The sequence below is a fragment of the Pipra filicauda genome, unplaced genomic scaffold, assembly GCF_003945595.2.
Source record: "Pipra filicauda isolate LSUMZ 115617 unplaced genomic scaffold, ASM394559v2 scaffold37_size4185640_pilon, whole genome shotgun sequence".
In the NCBI taxonomy this organism is placed as follows: Eukaryota; Metazoa; Chordata; class Aves; order Passeriformes; family Pipridae; genus Pipra; species Pipra filicauda.
In genome coordinates, this window is record NW_024104509.1 from 2,473,496 (window position 1) to 2,485,779 (window position 12,284).

A 12,284-nucleotide genomic window follows, 5' to 3' on the forward strand; every position below is an offset into this window, starting at 1 on the left:
GGGTTATATGCCTATGCGTTTTAATCCCTTTCAACCTGCTATTACAGAGGGATGTCTAGTGAAATACATCATTCAAAGATGTATATTCAATACTTAAGGGTTGGCAGATTTATAAGTACCTGAAGAACAAGTGAGGGTAAAGTGGTGCAAATTATCAGGACTTTCTGCTGCACCTGCAGAAATGAAATCCCAAATAATGGTGAGGGCTCCTTGTGACCTGTCTGCTCAAACTTACGTTTTCTGTGTCCATAGCCTGACTTTCAGACTCCTCCACTCACGTATTTTGGAATTGGCAGCAATCAAATAGGTATCTAGAAAAAACTTCTGAAAAGGGTGTATTGGGTGTGCCTGCACTGCCCAGTTCCCCTGCTCTCTCACAAGTCCACTTCCACTGGTTCTCTACAGGGCTGGGGTCTGTGCTACCCTTGAGATCCCAGCTAGGTGCTTCCCCAGGCAAAAGCCAGATGCAGATCAGGTAAACCTGATCTCAAGGTAATAGGCATATAAAATAACTTAATCATATTAGATATTCATCACACACTGTCATAGTTTGAAATTGGCCCCCCCTGAGAGTTCGGGTGCTCAGAGGTGACTGGGTGCCAGGACAGTGTTCCCTGGAGAGCCAGTCACCGCTCATCTTGTTCACTTCTGCTCAAAATCAGATATACACAGCACCGGAAGCTGTTGGCAGTTCTTCTGTTGGTGTCTGCTGTGTGTAGGTAGAGAAGGCCACGGGGTGGCTGGGCTCCTTCATTCTCCCCCTCCGGGAGGGTGGGGAGCCCTGCGGCCCCCCAGCTCTGCCTAGGCCAGAGTTAGAGGCAGCATCTAGAGTGTGTGCTGTGAAGGAAGAGATGCACAGCACCCGAGGTAAGAGGAGAGAGGTAGGCTCTGCAGCCAAGCCCTCTTCCTCCTTCCTGCAGTTAAGCTGTGGAGGGGGGCTTTTCCTTTCCCTCTGCTGTAAAGTGGAGGAGAGGCTCAGCATTGAAGCTGAGCCAAAAGACGGGCCGGAGGAGGAGGCTCGGCGCTCGGGAGAAGAATCCCAGGCAAAACTGGAGATGGGCCAAGAGCTCGGGAGTTGCCCTGCTGAAGCTGATCGGGGGCAGCCGAAAACTGACTCAGCTTGATAAGCTGAACTACACTGCAGCAGCCTACGAACCAAGGTATGAGACTGAGAAAGAGAGATCACACAGCAGACCGATGAGAAAGGACTCAAAGCTATCTTCTTGGACTTCGTGAGGAGGACAAACTTCCACAAGCAGCTGGAGTTTGGTGAGGGGGGAGCGTTCAGGCCCAGAACACTCCCACGAGGGAGAGACTGGTTACTTCCCAGCCTGAAAAGGCTTCTCCTGGACTAAAGTTAAAGGGAGGGACTTAAAGGACTGATAGAAGTGTTATATATATATATATATATATATATATATATATAGCTGCTTTTAGTTTGTATAGTATTTATTTGTGTAAATAAATGTATATACTTCCCCCTTCTCCTATAGAAGCCTCACCTGAAAGTTTCTCTCCAGTGTTGGGAAAAATTGTGGGAAGGGGTGGGGGGAAGCCTGGAAATTGGATTCTGGATTCCTAATGTGGCTCAAACTGCCACACACACCTAGAAAACTTAGGGTAAAGAAAGAATACCCTTAATTCTGACTTTTTGCTCAGTTGCCAAAAGATATAACTTATAGCTACATACAATACTGTTCATATATGTGCTTGAAATGGTCTATAGAATCATTTCCATCTATGAAAAATTATTTGATTAACATTTTATAAGTATTTATACATTACATTATATTAGTATTTGTGTCTGTGTCTGGGGAAGAGGGAATTATGAGCATGTGGCAGAAGACCTGTGAAATACCTTAGCAAAGATAACAGCAGAAAAACTACCTCAGGCATACAGTGAATAGAAAAGATGTGAGAGCAGTGGATTAGTTTTATAATTTAATTACCTATCGAGTTAAGCTTCAATAAAATTTGGGTCTATTAAGATGTTATGGCAGGCATAAAATTAAATATACTTCATCCAAACTTTATAACATATACTTATCTTTCTATTCCCTGTTTTTTGCAAGAAATCACATGAAATGAACATAAATAAATTGAAATATGAGTGTGTTGAAAAAAAACACTATTGCTGTTATAAATGTAGCCTTCTGTTTATTGATGTACTCTTCAATATTGTTTAGTTTACAGACCTGCAAAGGGGCTGGATACTAAGGTGACTGATGCTTCTTGACTATACCTGTGGAAGGATTTGTTAGCTCTGACTTTTACATAAAAGCTTCTGAATTACCTCTTTTTCTATTGACATCCTGCCATTTCCTCTGCAAACCTAGGAGATGACCAAAGTGTGTTATGAAGAACTTACACATCTGCATCAGCATACAGATATGCTGATGTAGTAGTCCCGTGATGAGCACTGCAAGCAAAGGGGCGCAAGGGTAGTTTCAGTTTTTCTGGTATTTACTCTCCCATTGGGCAGTGCAAGCCCTTGGGAAAGAAGGAAAGGTTCTCCTCGGCAACGCCTTGGCATGCCTTGGCAATGTGGCTCTCTATCTACATTGTGAAGATCTGTCTTTCTTCTCACAGATGTTGTATTTAGGCCTTTGACATGGTCCCCCACATCTTTCTCTCTAAATTTGAGAGATATGGATTTGATGGGTGGATTGTTCAGTGGATGAGGAATTATCTGGATGGTCAAAGCCAGAGGGTAGTAGCCAATTTTCTGATGGACACTCGTGGCAATAGTTGTCCCTCGAAGGTACTTACTGGGACCAGTACTGTCATCTTCAACAGTGACATGGACAGTGGGATTGAGTGCACCCCCAGCAAGTTTGCAGACACCACCAAACTGAGTGATGTGGTTGACACATGAAGGATGCCATCCAGAGGGACCTGCACAAGTTTGAGAAGTGGGCCCACAGGAAGTCCATGAGGTTTCACAAGGCCAAGTTCAAGGTCCTACACCTGAGTTGGGGCAAACTCCAGTATGCATACAAGTTACAGGATGAATGGAGTGAGAGCAGCCCTGTTGAGAAGGACTTGGGAGTGCTGGTGGATGAGAGGCTGGACATGAATCAGCAATTTGTGCATTCACAGCCCAGAAAGCCTATAGTATCCCAAGCTGCATCAAAAGCAGTGTGGTCAGCAGGTCAAGGGAGGTGACTCTGCCCATCTGCTCTGCTCTGCTCTGTTGTGACTCCACAGAACCGTATTTAGTTCTAGGGTCCTTACAGAGAAGGGCCACAAAGATGATCAGAAGGCTGGAGCACCATTCCTATGAGGAGGGGCAAAGAGAGTTGGGGCTGTTCCACCTGGAGAAGAGAAGGCTTCAGGGAGGTCTTACAGTGGCCTCCCAGTAGCTGAAGGTGGCCTATAACAAAGCTAGAAACAGACATTTTATCAGTGCCTGTTGTGATAGGACAAGGGGCAATGGTTTTAAACTGAAGGCGGTTGATTTACGTAAGATATAAGGAAGAAGTTTTTTGCAATTAGGGTGGTAAAATACTGAGTGCCCAGAGAGGTGGTAGATGCCTCATCTTTGGAAACATTCAAGGTCAAGTTGGACAGAGCTCTGAGCAATCTGAGCTACTCGAAGATGCCCCTTCTCATTGCAGGGGTGTTACACTAGATGACCTTTAAAGGTCCTTTCCAACCCAAACTGTTCTATAATTCTATGATTTTATAATTCTGTTCCATGATGTACATGGGAAGAACAGGTGTGATATCATGGGAAAACTCTTCTGTCTGATATTTCTCACATTAGGCAATGGCCACGCAGAAGAGGTTGTTTTCTACCCTGATGACCAATATATCTCTCTAGTTTCCTATATCTCTCTAGTCCAGCCCCTTCTGCCTTTTATTTACACTGAATCTCTTATTTCATAAAGGAATTGTTACTTGGACAGGATAAGAGAACAGTGGCTGGGTTTGCTTATGATATCTTGTTTAATGTTTGCTCTCAGGTTGAAAATGTTGGACGTTGCTAATGTGCTCAGAGAGGTCTGGATGTTAATGAGTTTCTCAGCCACTTTCTGTTCTGTAGCATTCCCAGAAGTGTTAAATTTTACCATATCAGAGCTTTCCAAGTGTAGAATTATTATCACATTAGATTGCAGTAATCCAAAAAGAAGTAGTCAAAAAATGCTTTCCATTAACAATAGATTTTAGAAAAATCTGCAATATCTCTGTATTGCAGGAAGCAATGGAATTTATCTTCTATTTGGTATGCCTTTCTGTGGTACCAAAGGTGCTCCTTCACAAGAGACAAAGAACTAGATATGAATACTGATCGTGCAGTGATCATACTTCCAGGACAAAGTTTAAATATGAAAGTGGCAGCTCCATCTTTTAAATCTAACAAAGTAGGAACCTAAATTCTAGTGGGATTGCTACATCTTTGCATCTCCTAATAGGCCTCAGATTGTAGAAGAGCTGAGCTGAGCACTTGCTTTTTCTGACAGGAAAAGGATAAGAGATTTCAACTCTGACTTTTTCACTGAATTGGCAAGCCCCCCAAACCACATAAAACCCCATCATATCCCTAATCTTTCACTATATTTTTAACCATTGTTGTCAGAATGTCTGAAAAGAAAACTTTTCAGAATTTTCTTCTTTACTTCCCAACCCTTCACCATTTATGCTTACCAAAAACTGATGGAGGCTGCTGGGAATACAAAGAAAACTCCTTGCTTCAGTTTCCTCAGATTTACACTCAATAGCCTCAAAATCACAACAGTATTACTTATAAGTAAGAAATATTCATTAAAAATAAAATTAAAAGTGTTTAAATGATCTAACCATGTTGTGATAATGTCCTCTCCACCAGTTTCCTCACTGTGACTGACAGAAGTTCATATTCTTGCACTCACTTTCTGCCAATACAGATGACTAGGCAAGGCACAAGGCCATGGAAATCAGGCCTGTGATAAAAGGTTGGTGTGTATTAAACGCTGCACTAGAAAACAACTCTCGTCCCTAAGGTACTGTTTGCAGAAGGCAGCAATGATAGAGCTCATCTCAGAGACAGGAAGCTCTGTGCAAGCTAGAAGACACATTGCGCTCACTATTTTTAGTTTATTAAAGCTATCTGTTAGGTTTCTTCATTGTCTTCATCTCTCTAGCATCTTCAGAGAATTATTACTCTACTCATTGTAAAGAAGGGCAGCATGCTAGGATTACTCTGTCTTCATTGTCCCTAGTACACATGTCCCTAGCATATTTTGGTTTTTTACAGATGCTTAATGCAAAATGGATGTGAAAAACTCAAGGTAATGCTGAGTTTGGTACCTTTCCAAGAAACTTTCCTGATCTTCAAGGATAAAAAAACCTATCAGTATGTCTTGAGAGAGTGTGGGATAGGGGAAAGCTATGGTCCTGGGAGTTGTGAGTTCTTGTTTCTGATTTGAGTCTTTTGCTTTCTTTTAACTATGAACTCCAAAAGCTTAATCACTGGATATGATTACCTTTATAACTGAGCAAAGTTAACATGCTGTACATCTTTTAAGGTGTATGCTATTTTAAGTCAAATTTTTTTTTCCACCTATTTAATTTTGCCTCATTTACAGAAGCTTGGAAAAGAAGTTTCAGCTAATTATACTTACTTACACAGGTTCCATTTCACTATCAGGTAGGGTTTTTTCCTCCTTTCATTAAACAAATACATTAAGAGCTCAAGCAAGAGATGTTTAAATATGTATAATTTAAACTAGTTGCTCCACCATAACCAGAAATTCATCTGCACAAATTTTGCCACAAAGTAATGTCTCCTGGTGTCCTACCCTTTCTTTTGTACACACAACTCATGGTTTAGTCCCTGCACCTTTGAAGTTCTATAATTTTGCCATGTACAGTGGGGTGGAACAGGTGGCTTTTCTGGTGCATAATCAGTTTTGCACTATGTTCTTGAGAGGGTGCAGTGAAGAGGAGCTGGCTGGCATGCATAAGTTCCAAAGAAACAGTAGCCTTGATCTCTTTACCCTCATTTGGAGAATTATTCAGCTTTTGCTGATGAATGTAGACATGATGCTAAGAATTAATTATAGAGGGGAAAAATATGTCCATTAAGGTTAAAAGGAAATGTGAAAATGGCAGATCAATGAAACTAGCCAAGTAAATTGAAAGTGCATTTTCCAACCTGAGTTATGAGGGACTTAAACTTTACTGAGAAGCAGCTGTTTTTGTCCATAATCTGAGTAAAAACTGGTAATTACTAGCAAAATGAAAAATCACCATTGCTTTATAGGATTTCTTTTATAATTTCTAACTCTTCCTTCATGTAATCGCCATCCTATAAGAAAAATAGTGGGGAAAAGGGTATCTCTTCTTTAGCTAGAGAGCTGCCATTAAGAATATCTTCATTATCTGGGAGGGCCATTTAGTGCCCAAAATGGAAATATGTTTTTCTATACTTGAATTGCTCCAGCAATATTACTTCATGTTGTTTGCATGTCTCTGAAAGAATTATTTAGTGCACACAATATTAAAATGAGCTAAATTTTTACTTGGTTTTTGTTTGGTTTTTTTTTTTTTGGTTTTTTTTTTTTTTTTTTTTTTGTCCAGGATGCGCATGTTAGCACTCGTGCTCTTATAGTACAGCTTCTAACTCCTGCCACTTGCTGCTAGTGCACTGATTATGCCAGATTTAATGAAATGCTTTCTAGGTCCATTGTATCAGTAAATCAAGTGTGAATTTATTTTCCCTCTGTCAGTCTGTTGTCTGAGTGTTGGCCCCTCCTCCCCTCACGCCTGTTTCCCTCTCCTCGCAGCGCTTTGGGAAAGAAAGTGCAGGTACCCCTCCCTTGCTTTATTTAAATTCAATTCCTTCTGCCCTGCTTTTGGCCCGGGGAAGCGCATGAGCGAGGCGGGAGGCTTGGTGAGCCTGACTAACCTTGCTTCTCCCGGAGGCGGGCGGGAGGGAGCGTGGCCGATAGCGCCACATCCCGGTTTTCTTACGGGCTGCCCCTCTCCGCTCACCGGGGCAGCTTGCCCAGAGCCACGGGCGGATCGCCTCCACCCTTTCAGCCGCATTTGGCATGCATGAGCACTGCCGTCCCCGCTCAGGAGGCTGCTGCTGGAGGAAGGAGGTTCGGCGGCTGCCGCTGCCCCCCCGCTCGCCCAGCCTTACCCAGCCCAGCCCAGCTCAGCCCAGCCCAGCTCAGTTCAGTCAAGCCCAGTCTCTGCCCTGCGGCACCGCGGGCCCGGGCGGGACGCGCCCATCGTGGGATGCCCGCGCCCCGGAGGGCGGATTCCGCGGTAGGCGCTGTCAGGTCTGCGATTGATCTCCCGGTGGGATTTGTGGACAGTCATGAATCAGACCGATGCTCCCCGGCCACTCAACTGGACCATCCGGAAGCTGTGCCATGCCGCCTTCCTCCCCTCGGTCAGGCTCCTTAAGGTACGGCGAGAGCCCTCTTTGCGTTCGGGAACTGGTGTCTGCCGCTCAGCACCTGTCTGCAGGACTGCAGAGGCTGTTGCTGGAAAGTTGACTCAGAAATAGTCCCAACTTTAGTATTAATTACCTTCCCTGCTACCTTTGAAACCCCTTGTGAGCACCTGAAGATAGCAATATTGTTTGTCGGTACTCTGTTCAGCATGTTTGGCTCTCGAGAAAGGTCTGTAAGAGGGGTAAAAAGGAAAAGAGGGATGATGGATATCTGTGCTGCTATTTGCCTTATCTTAAAAAAATCAAGATGTGAACTTCTAGGGATGAAGAAGGTGTCTGTTTCTAAGGCGTGTTCCTTTGTGAGCAGTCCTCTGCTATCTGTTCTTTGGGTTATGTAGTCCCTAAGAAATACCTGAAGGTCCAGTACTACTCAGACCAACTTGTAAGTGGAGCAATATGTCAGTGGAAAAAAATTATCTTGGCTTGCTGAAAGCTGTACATGGGAATAAGGTCAGTTAAAGACTGGCAGTGCAGACAGCATCAGTGAAACTACCTGATTTTTTATTTGTTTAAACCAAGTGTTAGAGTTTTGATGGTGCTTTTGAAAGTGTTTTTAAATGTACCTTCCTAGGAAACAATTATTTTCTATTTGAAAAAATTATTTGGGATTATATACTGTGGAGGGCTCTTAATCACAGCATGCAGAGTACCACTACTACTGCACACCCCATTGAAGCTGTTTTAGAGGCATTTGTAGCTGGAAAACAAAATATCTTGAATCAACTTTTTGATGAAAAAAGGTTACATTAAGCTGAAAAGTCTTCTTTTTATTGGAAAATCTAAATTAATTGGATAGTACAATGAAATTTTAAACAATGTAATAATTTCCCTGTAGGCTTTATTTTATAAAATATTAGACTCATTACACTATTTATCTCATTTCATCTTAGTATTTGATAGTTTGGCTTTGAAATTAATATACAGCCAAATAAAATGTGTTTATTCTAACAGTGTATTAATATTTGATATAACCATCTGATTTTATGTGAGTAGCTTGGAAATTAGGTCAGTTCTTACTACTGTAACATGCTTGAACAGTGTAGTGTATGACAGTGCACTTAGCAGGCATATGTTGTATGTATAATTATTGTATATGTGATGCACAAGTGACCATCCTGTATATCGTAAAGGTATTTGTCACATCCCTGCAGGAACAGGTTACAGTGTCAAAATACTTCTGTTTCCAAACCAGATGTATGGCTGCTGGGAGCAGCTCCAAAGAACAAAAGAAAGACAAAAGTTAGATTGCTGAAAAATCAAAATATAACTAATACAGAACAAATCAGAGGGTGATGTTGATTGTTCTGTAAAGGCTTCCCCCAGCCCCAGAAGCACACATGAGAATATGCAAACTCTACAAGTCAGATACCTTTAGGAAAACATAATTTTGCCCAGATGTGAGAGCTCAGATGTGGGGAATTTTACCATCATTCTCAAAACCGATGGGTCGGGGGGTGAGCAGAGTAATCTGCAGTATTTGGTTTTGGGCAGGTAAATGTCGCCCCATGTGTGTGGTTTCTCTTCATTGCATATTTTAAGGATGAACATTGGGATTAATTATTAAAAGAACTGACTAAAAATGATTTTCTGAAGCTACAGCTGTAATCTGTTAGGAATAGATAGTGAGTGGACCCGGCGGAGTTAACAACAGCAGGGAAAATAACCAGAGATAAGCAACCTCTGCACAGAGGGGTGTGTGAGGTGCGGGAGAGACCAAGCCAAAGGAGGTGGGACTCTGGCTCCTTCCTCAGCTCATGAGCAGAGCTGGTTGATTGGAGAGGGAAATGCATACATCAGCATCTTCTAGGCTCCCAGAGAGCTTAAAATTTTGCTTCTTATCTTTGTCTTTTATTATTTAGTGTGTTTAAAGCAAGCGATTGACATAAGAACGGGGCCCCATTGACTTAATTCCAACAGCCAACCTGAAGAAATTCTTCATCAAGGAAAGACTAATAACAGCAGCATTAAATTACCAGAGAATTAGTATAAATATTTTCCTGGTTTTCCTCAGGAAAATTGAAAATTTTTATATATAGGAAGTATTCTTTTCTCTTTTGTATCTTTCTCCAAAAAATAAAGAAGGCAACTTTTTTTTTTCTTTTTCTAAATGAAAAGTGCTCCTGTAAATCCAAGCACATTGGAAAGGCAAGTGCAATAATTTAAGATCATTTTTTTAATTGCCCAGTTTCCAATTGGATTAATTAGTCTTAAGGACTAATGCAATATTTTTTTTAAGTAAACATTCACTAGACTCTTTTCTATATATCTTTTTTCTTCAGAGAATGCCCTCCATTAACAGAATAAACTTTGCAAAACCTGATATGTTATGGCATATTTTTATTATTATATGCTTTTCTATCATTGCCAAACTCTATTTCAGTGTGCAATGTAAATTTATTAAGAGTACAAAAATATCAGATATTGTTCTGTCTTTGTCTTTTCTATACTTTATTTTAATCTACCTCAGCATAAAAGCTGAATGACACCATTAAGTTCAAGGATATACCTCATTCTTAAGAATGAGGGATAGCAGAGATTTCCTGGGTTATACATACAAAAAATCACTGTGGCATACTTGGACCTTTGTAACAGAAAACATGAACTTTTCAATTAATTCTGTGTCTTCTCAATGAGGAGTTTAAAGTTCTTATTCTGTGGATACAATTTTAAATGTAACATCAGTGCTTTCACACTAGAATCTGGGACTTGCATGGAGGCAAGGCTCTTTGTGTTACTAACAGATCTATCAGATTGTCTTGAAATTACTGGTTTTAAATATATACTAAAAAGAGTTATTCAGCATGTAGGTTATGCTCTTGTTCCATCCTGTTGAATTGGTGTGCACTGCTCTGTTACCTGAATTAACATTTGATAGAGCTCTGGCCACAGTAGTCTTGTATAATTTAGATAAGATAGATCACTTGTAGATGTTGTCCAGTTTTGGTTCCTGTGCTTTTCTTCCAGGCATGTGTTCCTGTTCTAACCCACTTCACTAATATCCTCCTCTGTAGGTGTGGTTCTATAATCCTGTTTTCTCAGTTTTTCATTTTCTGACAGGCACACAGAGTACTAGGAGCTGTATTTGAAGTACAGATTGAAACAAATTATTAGACAAGATTTTTGCCACTTGCATAAAAATCTCTTTTTTCCTTCTAATAATTATTTTCTCTAGCCCATTCCATGCTGATACTTTTTGTAGTTGTTTCAATATGCTTAAACACATGCTAGCACACTGTCTAATGCCTTCCTATCTGAAGTAAGGAGTAAGAAGCATATGTAAGCACATATGCAGAGGTGGCTTTGTGCAGAACCATCATTCTTCTGAGATGATCAGGTTAGTTTTAGAGAAAATAGACATTTTAGAACAATGTTGTGTGCTCTTAAAAATGAATGAATGTCATCATACTGAAGATTTCACTAAAAGGACCCCATGCCCTAGAAGAGACTGCAGATGTTGCACTTCTGCTTGAAACAGAGATAATACATGCCATGCAATCAAGAAATGGTCAATATGTTAAAGAAAAATAAATAAATAAACTGAGAGTAGACAGAGGACTGAAAAATAAAAGGTCCATAATGTGCAACACCAGAGGCTTATAGATGGGCAAGTGTACAACATTTGAAAAACAACGAATTACCCAGCCTTCTTTTTTTTTTCTTAATAAAACTACTAAATTTTTTCATAATGAATTTGACTTGCATGTCAGTAAGTAAGCTTGTAAGACAGGAAGTTTGGAAGGGCCAGAGGAAAGGAAACTGAGTGAATCAGAAGAAACAATGGAGGAAATCCTTGGATGTTTTCTTGCCAGCATACCACTCAGTAAAAATTCCAACTCAACTATACCAAATAAAGAGTAGCCTAACCTAGCTCTCTGAACTGGTGGAAGTTTAAAGAGATCAGACATTAAATTTCTTATCAAATGAGAAACTAGATTTTCTTTTTGTTAGTTATTTTTATTTAATTGCCCTACCAAGAATGTATAAGGTAACCCAAAAGAAAACTAAAAAGCTGAATAATAGCTCATTAGAATGAGACACAGTGTCTTTTAATACAAACTTCTGACTGATCTGATATATGTGGATATAGTACTAGCATCCTTGTGCTCTGTGTGGACAATAGTTTTCCTACAGCAAGTTTGGTTATGTCCATAAAGAAGGTATCTACAGGAATAAAGACTGGGGAATATGTGGCAGACTTCACTAAGGTACATGGCGAAATACCACAGTGTTCAATAGCTTAAACAGCTAAAATTACATTGCTATTTGATTACCAAATACAGTTTTATTTCAGGAAAATTTAAAAAGATCTGATTTGGTAAATTGAGTGAAAAAATTGCTTCTCCATAACGGTGGAAGAATGAAGTGTGTTCTTTATAAAAAAGAAAATATTTCTACTTCTGAACCCCATACTGTGAGAAAAAGTGACTACAAGAGAGGTGAGAACTGTATCTTTTGGATGTGATTTTATTCCTCACATGGATTGCAGAGTTGTTTTTTTTTTAAAAAGGTTATTGGACTGATAGAATACTCCTATATTTCAGGAAAGATACTTTTGATAAATGATTTTTTAAAATACTTTTAAGTGTATTTGTGTGCCATAATTGTGAGATTGTAATGTTAGATTGTGTTATGGTCTTTAAAAACAGAAGCATAAGCTTTTTATGCTATTTATTCACTAGCAATGAGAAAATGAGCAGAAATCTAAACACAAAGGCAGTCGAAATGTGTAGGTTTTTTTGCTCTTGGCTAGTATTTTGATGTCCAGTTGGCAGTGAGGTCTTCTAGCTTATTGCTGCTTAATAGGTAAGAATTCTATTATTTTAGTTAATTTACTATATCC

The 12,284-nt window shown here is 40.1% G+C and overlaps 1 protein-coding gene across 5 annotated transcripts in view; it reads left to right on the forward strand.

Annotated features, from left to right (window-relative positions):
• Positions 1-12,284, forward strand: part of TRPM3 (transient receptor potential cation channel subfamily M member 3) — a 386,166-nt gene that overhangs the window by 129,645 nt on the left and 244,237 nt on the right. The window contains exon 1 of one of the 5 annotated variants that reach the window (XM_027752176.2): positions 6,903-7,396. The exons of 3 other annotated variants lie outside the window; for them this stretch is intronic. In XM_027752176.2, the coding sequence (XP_027607977.1) occupies positions 7,307-7,396 (90 nt within the window). In that variant the 5' untranslated portion in view covers positions 6,903-7,306. Of the gene's footprint in view, positions 1-6,902; positions 7,397-12,284 lie in introns of those variants that run through there. One more of the 5 variants, XM_027752177.2, reaches the window with a different exon arrangement.